Genomic DNA, 17,044 nt, shown 5'->3' with positions numbered 1-17,044 from the left:
TACGTCAAGCAACGCAATAGGTCTGTAGTTTTTCGGCTCTGAGCGGTCTCCTTTTTTAAACACTGGGACTATTATAGCTGTCTTCCACGACTTTGGAACTCTCCTTTCTTGTTCAATGTTTTGGAAGAGAGTATAGCAGAAGTTTGCTCAGGCGCCCTCGAGGAGCTCAACTTTTTAGAGTTTATTAATATATCTTCTTCGGTGATGTTAAGTGACCACTCAGCTTGGTCCTCCACTGGGTCCTCTCCTCTTGTATTTTGTTTCTTAAACAAGACAGTATAGCGTTCGATCCACTTTTGTTCGGGCACGGTACTTAATAGAAGAGCTCCTTGTGGCGCGTCTAAGTTGTTAATTACGGACCAAAAACGTTTCACAGCTCTTGTGGATATCAATGCTGGCATTGTTTCAGAATCTTGCTGTATGATCTTGTATTTGTGCATTGATAGCAAGGCTCTATACGTTTTCTTTAGCATTTTGATTTTAAATTGCTTCTCCCTTTCTTCAAGTTTCTTTACTGTTCTAATGTTTTTTCGTAGATCTCTTTTTCTGGACTATCTCCATATTATGAATGTGTTGATGTTTGTAGATCGGTTTTTGGTTTATACTATGAAGTTCAGTATATTTTTCGAGTAAGCTACTATATTCGGTCCCATTGTCGGTTTCGTACCTTGATGCCCCGGACAGAGCGTATATCAAGTTGTTCATTTTTTGTTTATCGAGGCGCACCTTATGTCTGCCTGGTGCAGCTATTATTTGATTTTTCCAAGAATCTATATCTCCTCCTGCATCTGCCTTTACTAGTATTGTAAGCAAGTTGTGATCGCTTTGGAGCATAGCCGTAACTTTTAATGTAATTACATCACTAAATATGTTCTCTGACATATAAAAGTAGTCTCGTATAGATTTACTTTCCTCTCACTCCCAGGTGGGTCTTGCAGGGATGTCTCCTCTGACGTTTCCATTCAGCAGCTGCATGTTTCGTGCATCCATCTCTTCAGACCAAGCTGCATTGATTTGGCAGTGGTTGTTCGCTGTTCTGACTGATTTCGTTTTTTTAGAATTGCTTTGGTGTAGGCAGTCCATGTTTAAATCTCCGCATAAGATGATGCTAGCATTCGTTCCCGATTCCTTAATTTTATCGATGATTTCACAGATCAAGTCTAGAAACTCAGAATCGTCCAAATCTTTATGTTGCCAGTAGATGTTAATTATGTGAAGGTTCTTCTCATTCTTTTTTTGCTCGGATTTCATTGCTACTTGCGTCACCTGGTCGTACGGGGACGGATTTTCAGATGAAATTAGTTTTAAATGTCGCTCCGTCTTTATCAGGGTTATCAGTCCTGCTTTGGGCCTTCCTTTGGCTTGTTTTATTGCAGGATTGAGTGCTATTTCATAGTTTACGGCCACTTTCGGTTTCATGTTGTATAAATGGAAGAACCCTCGACTGTTCCAAGAACCCAAAGATATATCATTGCTCTTGGATATCATTTGCCATTAGCTTTCTCTTTCACAATTTAGGGTTGTAGCTAGCTAACTCCACCTAGCCTGTTCTCCTTCTCCGTTTTCTTTTTGCTGATCGTCTCCAGCCTCGTCTCGTGGTTTTGTGGACTGAATGATAGTTATTTTTATTTCGTCTTTGGGTAGGTGAGACGATTTCGCTCACTTGATGGTTCGACTTGAGTGTTAGATTTCTCTTGTCGGCCTAAGCTCGATTTATTTCCATTTGGTGGAACTTCATTTCCAGTGTTTGTTTGTGGTTTATAACTGAGCTGTTCCTTTGGTTTTACAGGCAACGTTTCTTTTGGACTTCTTGATACGTTTGAGGATCTCACAGGCATCAAAACCTAGGGAGTTTAGGTCGAATTTGTTATTTAAGATCAAATCCCTCACTATTCTTGAATGAATATGCAGCAGCACTTGATCCATTTTTCTTTCATTTAGGAACTCGACAGTTTTGATGTCTTCTGTGTTAATTGGTCTTAGTTGTGGTATGTGTTTAAACAACTGTAGGACATTTTGTCTGTTTAATATCAAATTGTCTGTCCCACAGAACACTCTCTCAATCATCAGGCAATAATTTGCGTTTATTTTGGATCTTTTTGTTGGTACATTCGTTCTTGTTATTTGGGAGCAGTATTGATCTTCTCTTTTTTCCTCTCTTCTTTCTTGTTGTGTATAGGCATGTTTCGGTTCTCTCAATTCAATTACTTGGCTTTGTTGGTGATCTACTTCTCTATGTCTGTCAAATTCAGCCTCTCTCACTTTGGCTCCTAGATTAGAGTCAATTGCCTGGTTTATTTTAGCTTCTTGGGACCAGCGTTCACCGATAGTTGTAAATCGCCTTATGGTTGGTTCTGGTAAGGTTGAGCTTGCAGACTCTATTTGACCTTTCGTGGCTGATGTAATTAGTCTGCAAACTCGCTGTTTGAGTTATGTTCAGCGGTTGCTCGATCTGCGCGGATCCAACCACAACAGAAATGTTAACGTCTTCAGGTGCTACATCATCGGGGTCTGAGGGGACAAGAATTATCTCGTCTTCGATGTTTACTTCGAAGTCATGAGTCAACAAGTTGACAAGCAGGTCAATCATGGCTGCTTCGTCGTTTGTTTGCAGGTCTTGGCTACCTGTGACTTGCAGATTGTCTTTTGGTGTTAGGCTCGGCGATTTAGCGTCCGTAGTTTTTTTTTCCTTGGTAGTTATTTGTTCTTCTTTGTCTATCTTTGTCTGCAGAAAAGCATTTAAGTTTTATATGTTTCGCAAAAATTTGCATGAACTTCTTGTTTGATTATTTTTGCGTTTGGGCATGTTTTTTGTCTTTATTTGTTTCTTGGGTTTGAATCTCTCGTCATCAGGTTCCTCTGGACTCTGATTTTTTTTTGGAATATTGAGAAGTATTCAATTGCTGACTCTTTGATACAATCTTTATTAGCGGAGGGAAGGGGCGCATGTTGGAGCTCTGCTTCATTGGTGAGCGATTCAAACTCTGCTTCCACATTTGCAGGAATTGCTCTACGACCTTCCGAATCAACAGCATTTGTGGGTAGTTCTGCTAAGCCGTCTGCAGAAGTGGAAGGTTGGCTTTCAATTTCGGTTTCTACTTCACGGCTTTACAGCTTTATTGGTTTTATGTGTACATTCAGTTTTGTTCGAACTGCGGCTTTCAGTTTCATCCAAGTCAATTATTTCACCAACTGGGGTTGCTTAGGCTGTTTTACTTAATGAATTTTTTGTCTTGTGAACAGCGTCATTGTTGGTCAGTACCACATCTTGATGATCCGGCACGACCATCTTATCTTCTTGGGATTTGTTTTTATTGTGCTTTTCGGCCGTTTCTTGCTCGCACTCAGTTGTTTTATGCTTTGTCGCCGTGTGAGTTTGATTTTTCAATGTTTGGATAGCAAACAAATGGGAAGAGTAGTATTTGCTCTCAGGCTCTCCTGAGGCGCTTCAGTCTCTCCTCACAGCTAGGGAGATGCTGCGTAATGTTTCCATGGACAATGCCAAACAGGCCCACTGGGAGATGCGTAACCGTATTTATGAATCCAGCAATAAAGTCGGGAAAATGCTGGCATGGCCTGAAAAAGAAACGAAGGACATCGCGCCTGAAACACTTGTGTATAGGCACTTTATAAATGCCATATCATATCAGATTGACAAGTCTGGGAATTGAGAACCGACCAAGGGGAGTTTGTGAGGACAGACCAAGAGATTGCCGACGCCTTTGCCGACTAAAATGCAGGACTCTATAAGAGCGTGGCTACACCGTGAGATGCCACAATACTGAATGACCTGACACGATAATGAATGACCCGACGCTCCCCCATCTGTCAGAGGTCCAGAAGTTACAGTTGGAAGCAGACATAAAGGAGGAAGAAATTGCTGTGCCCATTGCCCAGCTACATCCTTGGAAAACATTGGGTCTGAATGGATTCCCGGTGGAGAAATGGGGAGATGGTGGTTAACTTAATGTTTGCGCGAGCCCCCATCATTCGGGAACCACTTGCACTTCTAGCAACAGATTTTTGAGAAGGCATTTGGCTCAGTGGTTTGGGATAGTATATGGGAAATCATGGGCAGAATGAGTTTCGGAGTTGGCTTTTTAACCTGGGTCTGCCTATTGAATCCCCAAATGCAGAATTCAGGGTGAACGGCAGGATTTCTAGGACTTTTCCGTTAGGGCGGGGGACGCATCAGGGGTGTCCTCTATCCTATTCACAATTGCTATTGAGCCCCTTGTCGCACTACTTCGACAAGACACATCATGGGCAGGTTTCTGCTGGCCAATAGGGGGCGAAGACCTGGTTTCGCTTTACATTGACTTACTGATTTACCTGGGAAGTCCAAGCCACTCCTGCCCGATTTTGACACATCTATTGCAAGAATATGGAACATTCAGTAGACTACGAGTTAATTAGGGTAAATCCATACTCTTCTCAGTCCAGGGCGCTGGTCTGGCGATTCCCCCCTGAGCTATCCATATCAAATTGAAATGGATGGTTTCTGATATTTGGGCATCCATGTTGAAGTAGATCACTCATGGGATCTCGTTCAGAATCTACACCCGATTATTGATCGTTTGTTTGAAGATGTTAGACACTGGAAGGCGCTCCCGATATCCCCGTTAGGAAGGGCGGCTCTTTTTAAGATGCTTGCATTATCACGTTCTTTTGCATATCCTGCAAAACACCCCCTGCAAATCCCTGATCTTAAATTTCAAAGAACAGAATCCGCCCTTCGGGATATCTTGTGGGGTGGCACAAATCGGGCTCCCACATATCCGTTCCTATTACTGGGATAGCCAGATGGCAGTCATTAACGACATGATCCATGGGGACCCAAACCTACCCCATATAGGGGCAGAGGGGATGGGGATGCAGGGTGCGACTCCGCTCTGTCACTTGTATCGAATGGTGAGGCGATCCCCCCCCCACCCCCTGTCGACATTACAGATGTTGCACCATACACTGCAGGTAAGGAGGGCCCACAAACACATTGGGTGGGAAGGAAAATTAACCCTGGCCCAACCCCTTTGGGGAAACTCCCAATTACCAGGAGTGAACAAACTGACAATATTGCCTGTAAGGGTGGAAGCAGGTATTAACACCATTGGGGACTTATTGGAAGGGGGGAGATTATCGCCTCCTTTGCTGACTTACAACGGAGGTGTGGCTTGTCAGATACAGAACAGTACCACTTCCTGCAGATTACCCATGCAATACACACGCATCTCACTCATCCATCAGACACGCCACAATGCTCGCCACTTGGATGGAATAAAGGTTACCTCCACTTTATATCAAGCAATAACAGCTTTTGTGACCACAGAATTATCCAATCTTAGGGTAAAATGGGAGGAGGACGTGGTACCCATTGATCCAGAGGACTGCGTGGTGGCACTAATGTTCCCAAGGGAAAATCACAATTTCTTCCAGATCCCGCCTGATCTCCATAGAGTATATTATCCCAGGGTAGCACTGTTCCAATGGGGCCGGGCTGACGCCCCACAGTGGCTGAGATGGGGGGCAGAGGCTACCTTTGTTCACATCCTATGGGGGTGCTCCCAGATCCGCTGCTTCTGGGTGGCATGCCGTAATAGGCTTTCCAATATACTGGGGATGGAGATACTGCAAGACCATAAGTTACTACTTCTGGGAATCTGGAGTGAGAGTTCCTATAGCCGTTATGAAAAGCTATTCTTATCGACGATGATTGGCCTGATTAAACAGAACATTGCAATGTCCTGGAGCGCCCTAGGTTTAGACAATGGGTTGCTGATGCGAGCGCTTGTATGTCCATGGAACGGCGCGTATATATTGTATGCGGATGTCCCAAAAAGGCGAATACAATTTGGCATGGGTGGGAGGTGGGGGAATGAATGAATCAATAAGACTAATGTTTCTGCGGGTGATGGGGAATGGAGAACTGCCTTTTTTTTGTCTGTACTTTGAACTACGAAACACCTTAGTAGACAATATGCCGGGTAATAGTACCTTAATTGATGGTGACCAATCTATTGCTTGTTTTTTTATGTTGTGAAAATCAATAAAATTGTTGTATACAAAAAAAAATGCTAACATCAACATGGACGTGGTGGTGGGTTCCGTCATTGAATGCAACAGTGGAACTAGATTAAGGATGACAAGGGACACAATTGAACATTTGACAACTCGATTTTTGAAACCTTCAGTTACATATTGCAAGGGAGGGGGATGTGGTATCGTAGAATACAAAGTCCTGGGGTAAGCTGCAGGAAGAAAGACATTATGCATACTTATGATAACGTTTTGGTCACTAAGAGGAGAGATATGAGGAGGGTATTGAGAAGAGCTAAGAACTCGAAGATACGCGACGTGGCTCTTCAAGCGAAAAAGGCGGTTCAGCACTACAACAACTGGTGGAGATCGCATAAGGCAGTAATGTATCAGCATGGTGCAGAAACCATGTTGAAAGTAATTTTTGGGAAAAAAATCAACTGACTTCTGGATCTTGATAAAGTGTTGTTATAACTACATCTTTAACACAGGTCAACAGTGTATCCGAAGAAGCTTTGGTGACTCACTTTCATTGTCTTTACGAAAATAAGAGCGAGCCTAGTACTGTAGACCTGAAAGGAGTGGTACCTGCATGGCATATCCCACACAGTGTCAAAAATGTTATGGAGAAATTGTCAAAATTGAGTGGCTCCCGTGACCTTGGCGCTGATGGCCTTACCAATGCCCTGTTAAAACAAGAGACGGGCCTGGGCCGACTTTATCCACAGTCTGTTTGAACGAATAGTGCAGAGGCGTTGTGTCCCAGAAACTTGGAAGGAGGCCATTGTCGTTCTGATATTCAAGAAGGGCTATCGGGAGGCTCTTAAAAAACCATCGCCCTATTGCCCTTCTTGATGTGATCGGTAAGATATTTGTCTCCTTGATTCTGACGAAGCTGAATGAGTGGTCCGCCTGTGAGGGCTGTAATGAACCTTTTCAGACTGGGTTTGTGCGGGGGATTGGCACAAGTGTAAACATCATGATTTTAAATATATTGAAAGGGAGGGTCTGGGATGACAAACGCAGGATTTTCCTGCCATTTGTAGAACTTGTTCAGCCATTTGATCGGGTGGGGAGATCCCGAATATGGAGAAAACTCTCTCGCTGGAATTGTTCGGTGTCTCTTCTTAAACCCTTGGTTCCGTTACATTCTGACACCAGTCTAAAAGTAAAATTGATCAAAAACGGGCAATTGTCACAAGAGGTAGAGACATTAGCGGACTTAAATCTCACAATAAACCAAGCAAGTAGTTTTCCTTCTCTTATAGATTGGGTCCCATTAAGTCGTCTCCTCTACACAGACTATTTACTGCTGATAGATCAAACAGCTGTCGGCCTGCAGAGGCAGCTTGATAAACTGAGGGATTACGTGGCTGAAAATGATTTGTTAAAAACTGAAAAGACAAAAATGTTAGTGCTTTAGAAACCAAAAAAGAAGATATTGAAATTTGTGTGGCGTCTGGTGGTGACACAAATTGAACAGGTGACCACATTTAGATACCTGGGGGTACTCATCAACAGCAGTAGCAGTGAAGCCCCAATGTTAGCATCGTTGCGCCAAAAGGCACACTGGCGAGTCAAGCTAATATAATAAACACGAAATACGGACGCTTTTCATTGGTGCCAGTCTTGGACTTTTACAAGATGAAGGCTGCGCCAATTCTAACATATGACTCCAATTCAATTCTAAAGATTTTGGTCACTCCTTGATGGCACTTACTGGAAAAGAGTTTTAAAAGTTCGGACTTCTACCCCTATGCAAGTCTTACATAAAGAATTGGGCCTTTTATCATTAAGGGCCTTAGTTGAATGGAAAAGACTAGCTCTCTTTAGGAAATGTCTCTTGTGGAATACTGTAAACATTATGAAGGTAATAAACAACAAAACGGGGCCCAGAAAGATTGAGTTGAAGCCAACTTGAGTAAATTGGAAGAGATTGGCACTACAGATGAGGATTTAAAGTCTAATCCATCCAGGGTGAAAAGCAAGTTGTGGTAGCACGACTGGATCTCTAGGCTTAGTGAAGCAAGCAGCTATACGCTGTTTTACCATCTGGAACAGGAGGTGAGGAATCTGGATGAAATACATAGATATTTTGTTAAATCTACAAGCAAACGTTAGAGAGCAATTCCTGAGGATTATACTAAACCTTCTACTAACTAAAGATATAATTGCCTCAAGAACAACTATTATTTTTATTATTTAACTTGTTTAAGGGACGCACGACCGTTAATGCCGGAGGACTGGTGGTCCCTCGTGTTTAGAGGGGAAAGGGTGTCTTTGGTGCTGGCAGCAGTGTCATTTATGAACCATATTTTAACTTTAAGAGAATGGCCTACAGAACAGTAACAATCTGCATTATGGTGGAAAAAATGTTGAAGTCGGCAGTAACCATTCTCTGGGATTTATGCTTTTAATATTTTCTTATAAAGTGATAACCTACTGCTGTCCTCTATTTTTTCCATCTTTCTTTTTCTCTTACTTCTCGTTTTCCTTGAAGTAAAATTGTGAAGATGTATGCGAAAGTATGTTGGATAACTTTTGCTAAAGATTTACAATGAAACAAAGCAATAAATAAAAAAATGTAAACTATAATTTGCTTTCCAAACAAACAATGTTCCTGATAAAGTACTTGAATGCTATCAGACTCTAAAAACGTACACTCATTTTATTAATTGGAAGTCTAAATAAATGTTGCATCTTGATAGGTTTGCCAATTGTTCTGCAATGCTCACCTTGACCCCCAATTGTGTTGTTGCTCCTTACCAGATTTATTTTACTGCTACATCTTTTAAATCAAAATGTAAGTAATGGTTCTTCTTTATTTACCACAGATATCTATTGCCTATGGAAATGCAATTAAATCTTGAACAATTTCTTACACCGATTTTGAAAAATAAAATGCTGGGATACATACCACCTCGCTTTTTCTCATTGGAAAGTTCCCATTTATGCACGAGTGAAGTACCCGTAATTGGAATTAAACCCAGTTTGCCATCAGATGTTCCATATAACAGTTCTTCTCCAGAGTGGCCTGAGGACAAAAGACTGGATTAAATACTTGTATCTCACCTCTGAAAATCCAGAACATGTACAGTGACTCTCACAGATAGTTTACTGCTAGGTCACAGCTAAAAATATCTCTCCCACCCAAGATATTAAATAATAACTTCCAAATTCAAGTCTATGATTACCTACATCCAGAAGTTGTGACAAATAATCCAGGTGGAAGGCTCATGGTAACATGTGAAAACATCTACTAAAAGAAAGATGTCTTGATGAGGCCTTCTGAATAATGTTAAAACTAAAAGACCATAATGAAGAAAGGGGAAAGGTTTTTGTTTAAAAAAAATAAACATTAGGGAAAGGAGACCAGAAAGCGGGGGATATGGGATGGGAACAGAGGGTTGCCTTGTAGGGAAAAACATGAGAAACAAATTCAGAAGATAATATTGATAAAGTCGTTTTTCAGAAAGATGCTTTCCTATGGAATCATGTGTGCTTGGAGGAACAGCTAAAAATGGAAAGGTATTCTGAACTAGATTTGTGTTTGGATAGTAGCAGAATGTGACCTTTTACATGGAGCCTCACTTTCATGATACAGTAATAATCTCCCAGTTAAACAGTGGTAGCAGGAAATGAAGTTCTGAATCTTCGTTTACAAAAGGAGAAATAGTGAGCATCATGTATCACTGTAAACAGACGAACATCATTAAGAGTACACTGGAAACTGCAGGATGGCACAAGTTAATTCAACGTGCAAACTCAAGTTAATTTGTGTTCCTTGTAATGGGACGGCCTCCAATTTCTATACAACAACCAATGTTCCAGAACTGGTTTGTCCTCTCAGTTATAAATGACTGTTACGAATATGGATGTGTAAAATAATTGATAGCATACTTTAAGCATGGACAGTCCTCAAAATAATTGGCCATGGAAATGGGGTATATTAAGGTCACTGCAGGCTAAGAATAATGAAATTATTGAAAAACATAAGAGTATAGAGAAAAGGAAAGAACTGTTTTCCACGCAATGCTGCATACTGCAAGTAGTTATTACTGCATAAATGAGGAGAGATGAAGGTATAAAGTTTGTATAAGATCCTGTGGGTACTGTGAGAGCCTCAGTCAAGTGGGGATAGCAAACCCTCAGCCTGGGGTTCGAGGCCTACCAGAGAGAATGCCAGAGCCAGTCATAACCCAGAGAAGGATGGTGAAAGTTGAAAAGGGCACCAGCTCATGACACCCCTCCAAGTGCCAGTCTGTTTCTATGCAGTACTGAATTGCATCACCTGATGCCTCTAAAACAGAATGCTCGCAAGATTCTTTCTCTCTTTTACAAACCTAGCATAAGTCACCCATCATGCAACAAGAATCAGCAAGAAAATAAAAGCACATCAGCGCTCCACGCGGACCACGCCACAACTGCAGACTTCCTGAAGCATCACCCAGAGGGGGATGAAGCCAAGAGATGCAGAGCTTGTGCGGTCGTTGATCTGCAGTACAAGTGCAACCAAACATCTAGACCACCAGGCACAACAACCAAGGACATACATCCAAAGGGGGGCTTTACTTAACTTGGGGAAGCCACCACAGGCCACCTAACATGAACAGGGACATGGTGAAATCCAGGCCACCATTGCCACTATTCAGCATACCTGGGTTGGGCAAAGGGGTGGGGCATAGCCCACTACTAAACATCTCTACTGTTTGCAACACCTCCCTGGAGGGGATTGGCACAATTGGCCAGGACAAGGAATCCAATGCCAGGAGGAGAGGGGAAGCATAAAGACGACAGCAGGAAGTTGCAGGCTGTTCAGGAGATGTCAGAGGAGGTTGAGTTGGAGGACCAAGAGACGAGCAGGAGGAAGGATGGTGGAGAAGATTGTGGAGCCAGTTCTGGAGCAGGTGAGGCATTGGTTAGTGAGTGCAATTGATACTTTGTTGTGAGTGGGTGCGAAAATGTGTCAAGTGCAGGGAGTGAATGTGAAGCGAGTGCGTGAATGAAAGAAGGGTGTTTGAGTACAAGGTGTGGTGTAGTAGTAGTAGTAGTAGTAGTAGTAGCGTGGGTAGAGAGCAGCAGTGTGGATGAGGGAGTAGGAGTGTGGCTGAAGCAGTAAGAATGCAGAGGCAGATAACAAACGGTGGAGGTGAGGACTACAAAGAGCGCGAGACATTGGAAGGACATAGGAGAAAGATGCAGAAAGTTTGAGTCTGTGAAGAAAGGTGAGAGAATGAGAGTAGTGAGAGAAGACCATCAGAGGAAGAAGAGAGGAGAGCATGAGCGGAAACAAAGCAATTCGGGAATATTGTAGCGACAGGTAGGAAGTCCAAGGGGAAAGATAGATAGATAAGGCACTGGACTTTAGGTACTACCCCTCTAGCAAAAGACAGAATTTAATTTAGACAGTAGGGAGATATAATTGGTATATACTAGGCTAGGGCTTAGGGAAACCTGGGTTAGAGTGATAGTGGTGTTATTAGACAATAGAGAGAGGGGAACGTCCCTGGGGCCCGGCCTGAGATTGAAATAAAACCCCTTGAACCGTCTGGGTGTTGAAGTTTTCTCCATCTGCGAAATTACATACCATCGAAATCTATAAAACAAATATGCTGTAGTTGCCAGTATCACCATAGACCTGCACACTATTGTATACATTTATATGTACTAAATGATACAAGTAACGCCCTCTACCTAGGTACTAGCCACAAAAACATTAACAAATGACAAGTAATTCAGAATAGTGCCATCAGGGCAGCCCTCAACATCCCGAAGAAGTTGCATATTTCTGAGACTAGACACAACCTGCGCTGACTTCCGGTAGAGCACAGAATATCGCTCAAAACTCTTGCTCTAACACACAAAGCCAGGGCCAACCTCGCTCCAGCCTACCTTACTAACCAACTCACCTCACATGCGTCCACAAGACCACTTAGACCGGCCCAAGTGCACACAATGACCATACCGAGATTCAAACTCCATAACTCGGGAGGTGCTAGCTTCCCTGTACTGGCTTCAAAGTTATGGAACCCACTCCCCTGCTTCTCTCAGATCAGAACCCTCCTTCCATGTATTCAAGCGCAACACTAAACATTGGCTTCAGGACATGGATACAATGACGGTCTAACCTCCTTAGGTCATTAGGTTTGTCTTCTGCCTTACTTTATTTTTTGTACTTTTCCTACTTATTTATTTGCTTTACCATTACTGCCTTGTTTGCTTTTCCATTATCTCCTTGTAAAGGGGGAGAGCTTGAGTCTCCTGCCTTGATTAACTGTATCTTCCTGATCATTTGTATGTAACTGTAACGTTCTGTAACCTGCATGTAAGATGATGCGCCCGGTTGCCCATGGGCCTGGCTGCGCTTTACAAATAAAACAAATACAAATACAGGTATTAGGCCCAAGCAAAGAGTTTGAACATGCAAGGTCTTCCATTATCATAGACTTTAGAGGACATATTTGCATTGATATTTTATGCCTCGACATCAACCTAGATACTTCAGCAATGTTGTTAAATCTACTTTGTGTGGTCCCTCAAATGTACCTTTGAGAAAGAAACAATTGATGCAGTTTTTTAAATTAATGTTAGTAATACAACACAGAACAAAACAATTAGCCACCCCAACTTACTTCATTGTAAAACCAGGTAGATGGGGGCTTTAAGGCGAGCACCAACTCTACACAAACTCTCATTCTTTCCCTCTCTGGGTGTCATTGAGCTGACCAGTTTGGAACAGTGCAATTAATAAGTGTTTGCAGCATGCCCTCCATTTGGATTTCACATCTGTTCACTCTAGTTGTAGAAGGAGATTAATGTCCCCCAAACCTTTTCAAATGTTTGATGGCAGCCCATGTGCCCATATTTCAATTTAACTAGGGGTGTTCAGTTTTCCATGCCCTTGAGACAAACCTCTCAAATTGGAGGCAAAGGTCCCTTTCACTTCCCGTTAATATGTCACCTGTTTGCTGCCAATACATGTGCCACAAACATTTCAGATACAGTTTTCAAAACTGGAACCACTTTTCTCAGTATCTATGCACAAAGAATTCATAACACATTTTGTGATGTGCTCCTGAAGAGATAGGACAGAGCCGATCATCCTCGTGGATCCATTCCCCAGAATTTCACCACAACCACTAGCCCAAAGATATTTCAGCATTCCCAGACTCCCAGCACTTCCGACTGCCAACATCAACAGCCATAATTAACCAGCCCAATACAATGACAGTCTTGGAATCCAGATCCCATCTGGAACCAAAGCAGCCAGGCTCTGTTTGTATGAATAGCTCCTGAGGGAAAGGACAAGACTAATAGGTGTCATGTAGCACAGGCAGAGTCCACCATTAACCACTTGCGTTCCACTGTAAGCAACGGAGCATCTCCAGCAGTTCACCATATGATCCTTTGGCCAGTGGATGAGCGCCCACCCCCCACTTTACTCTCCAGACTCCTGCATCCAGCATCTCCTCAAATGCCAAATCCCCCCCACTTATCTTTCTGCCACCAACTCCATTGCTTGACTGATCACCAGCCTCTCAGTCATGGAAAAAGTTTGGGTTTTTAGATAATTTTTTGTACATGGAAATTGGAACAGGTTTCCCATTAATAGACTGTAGAGTCAAAGGCCTGGGTTGCTAATATCGATACTCCCTGTGTTCCGGGGGCAGACCAAGGCAGCAATGTCCCTGAGCCATTGCCGTACCATGTCTGCCAGAAACAAATGGGATTCTCGCTATCGAAGTGCTAACTCCAATTTCCAGCATGCAGTCATTCTCCTCAATGCTACTTTCTTAATACGCTTTAGGAATGGTTCTATGGGATAATGCTAGTGATTCAATGTAGACAGTGATAATGCTATTTCAGCATTCCATTTTCATTTCTTTTTCTAAATAGGCCCCTTGTGAGCCCCTTACCCATCCCTCCACCCACCATCCATAGCCCTTCCTGTTATTTCACTGTATAGACGGTGTAAGAGAATGACAGTTTATGCTAGAAGCACTGAACCACTGGCTTAGTGACCTAATACTTCTGGAACTATCACTTCTAGTTCCAGTATATAGCAGGTCTCTACAATGTTCCTTTCAGAATGTGTCTAGGAACTCACATTCCACATCCCAGCATGCAGCCTTTTTCTTACTATACATTTTTTCTTTGGGTCTTCAACTCCAAAGCTTCTATTCCATCACCAGGTCTATAGCATAGCGGCTTTCTTCTGCTTCTGGCACCTACCTGCAAACAATCTCATAATTCTGAGATTGGGCAACTTGTCATCTCTTGGTGTGTTCTCTTCTGTATGTCCACATATCAGGACTAATTATGGCAGCTTTGTATGACGACAGTGGATGGTGTCTTCCAGCTGCTGCTCAATCTCATGCACCCCTGAACTCTTAGTTTCTGGAAGGGTTTCTCCTCTTATCCTTACGGCTGCCGACTCGCACTCGCTAAGCCTACCTTTCAGGCATCTACTCAGTGTTTCTGCTTGCTTCGGCATGACCGTATTCGATAGACACCTGTGTCTTTCACCGGCCATGACTCTGCTGACCAGGACTGATCACTGCTTGTTCTCTTTTAGATGCGTCCAGAAAAAGAATCAGACCATGATGTTCCACCCGATCACATAGACACCTCATCACACCCTTCCAAGACAGTTTATAATTTTTAACAGTCTCATTCTGCAGACTATCCAGGAAACCTCCTGCTGGCAATGCCATCATCCTACAAGTGATAGTCAGATGACCACGTACATAGTCCGAATGATCGAATTACATTTACCACTCCCCGGGATGCCTTGAACAAGATTATAATTTTAAAAGACTGTAAATGGGAAGTAGCCATACATAAATATAACCAATATGTTTTGTCAATTACATTGCCCAGTTTCAAGAAGCACCTACTTTTGCGTATGTGAGGGAATATATATGAAAGAGTTGCAAACAAGTTGCATCATTAAACCATAAATATAACCAATATGTTTTGTCAATTACATTGCCCAGTTTCAAGAAGCACCTACTTTTGCGTATGTGAGGGAATATATATGAAAGAGTTGCAAACAAGTTGAATCATTAAACCATATTATATTCAGAATTCAACTCCTCAGCCTCTAGGTATCCTTTCCCCTCCTGTCTTCTTTAGACTTGTAGTTTTGTACATCGGTGCACTATTCTGCTTGTTCCTTCCCATCCAATTATGACTTTTGTTGCTTAAGCTGTCTTCATGCCAAAGGTCTGAGCTCCTCCCACCTGTTTACCTCACTCCCTGTACCCAATTGAGTTCACACTGGCATTACCATCACAGTTACTTCCAACAAATGTTGCAGTTGGTCTCAATAGCATGCCATCTCCCAAAGATAGCTCCAGGGTTTTTATTGATATGATGAAAACAGGCTCGAAGGGTCATCCCTCTATCATCTCTCAAGAACAAGTCCCTCCCTAACCAAGGCACCCCTACACCCTAGGTTAGAATCCACGGATTATGGACCCCTACTCTCTAGGTTCTGCCTGTTGCGGCGTGATGGCCTAAAGGTAAATGCCTTATCTATTTAACTGCCTCAAGGACTGTGGAGGTGTAACCTACTCTACTCCCCAGTTTAGTGCTAGAGTTTGTGGGGATGCCTTCCAGACACAAGCTCAAATCAGTCTTTTCTCTTGCACACCCAGATAGTCCTTTCCCTTTATACTTCTGTCCCTCTGATGTGTTTCTCACTCACCTATCTCCACTCTTGGATCTTATTTTCTTCCTACTCTCCCTCCTACAGCTCCGCTCAGCTCACTCCACTCCCACACCTTCTCCTCCTCTCCCTTCTACCCACCACTACTGCTTCTCTCCCCTCCCCACATAACCACAACTCTCTCCTCTTGACATCCCCATTACTATCTGCTCTCCACACTATCACTACCCCCACAGCTAAGCAGTTTGTTCAAGTTCATGTCAGAGGGCCACTGTGCAAGCATGCAAGTTTGTGTCGGCAGGCGGCGTGTAGTGATCCAGGGCTCTACTCATTGGAGTTCCTGCCGGGTCGCACCAAAGTTCACTCTCTTTCCAGTGCCAGTGAGAATACACTGGCAGGAAACGTCTCGCTGAAGGCTCTGATGGGTTGCCTTGTCGCCAGTGATCCATCAGGATGGCTGATGAATGTTCTCTGCAATGATAAGAAAGACTGGCCAGCATCTTTTCTTGGAAATATGGGTTGAACAAAAGCAGGGTTTGAATTTGCCAGGCGCGAGGAGCTATTTCGCTCCTAGTTCTAGCCAAGGAGAGCCTGGTTAGCTTGAAGCCAACAGCTATCAGGAGCTACTTTTAGCTCCCCAGGCAAGTGATACCTTTGAAACATAGCTGTGTGATATGAACGGTGTAGGTTTAAGAATGTGTATAAAAGAGAATGAATGACACACATAAGGGACATTTAAAAGGATATTGGATAATACATAATGGACAAAATGCTAAGGTTTGCATCTTGCGCACAAGTTAGATTTGCTGTGCACTATGTATTAACTCCTGGTTCTCCAGTGGAAGTTCCAGCTTAACAGGTGATGCCAGATACACAGGAGCTGCTTTTTGTTCAACAAATCCTAATTTTGAGCCTTGCAACAGTGGTACTCCCCAAACAGAGACCCTTAAAGAGGGAGCAGGAACTGGGGCCCTCCCAACTCTCCACTCTGGGATGGGAATGGCTCTGGTTTTCACCTGGGTAGGTAGGTCTCCGACCAGGGGCTGAGAGGCCTACGCATACCCTCTCGACAGGGTGAGAGTACTGACCCCGTCACACAATTATAAATGCAAAACAACAAACATTGGTCCTGTGTCCAGTGGTTTTGTATCCTTTATGCAAATGTTGAACAAAATAGAATAACATTTTTCTTCCCTGTTGACCCCTACGATGTTAAGAGTAGTATACTGCATCCACTACTCGCCCTGCCCCTCAAGCATCTGTCTGTGATTGCAACATCTGAACTCTTTCCCCCGATTTCTCACTGGCCCCATATAGTAGTACTTTTATTGAAACAGAGCT

At 43.0% G+C, this 17,044-nt stretch overlaps 1 protein-coding gene across 4 annotated transcripts in view; it reads right to left on the bottom strand.

Moving 5' to 3' along the window:
• BBS7 (Bardet-Biedl syndrome 7) overlaps positions 1–17,044 on the bottom strand; it is a 1,458,886-nt gene that overhangs the window by 1,178,470 nt on the left and 263,372 nt on the right. For all 4 annotated transcript variants that reach the window (XM_069631158.1, XM_069631157.1, XM_069631160.1 and 1 more), the window contains one exon: positions 8,951–9,067. In XM_069631158.1, coding sequence (XP_069487259.1) covers positions 8,951–9,067 — 117 coding nt within the window. The remainder of the gene's footprint in view (positions 1–8,950; positions 9,068–17,044) is intronic.

This window comes from Ambystoma mexicanum, chromosome 6q (assembly GCF_040938575.1).
Source record: "Ambystoma mexicanum isolate Mex_15411 chromosome 6q, UKY_AmexF1_1, whole genome shotgun sequence".
NCBI classification, from domain to species: domain Eukaryota; kingdom Metazoa; phylum Chordata; class Amphibia; order Caudata; family Ambystomatidae; genus Ambystoma; species Ambystoma mexicanum.
Note: the sequence above shows the minus strand (reverse complement) of the source record. Positions and strands in the feature narration are given on the sequence as shown.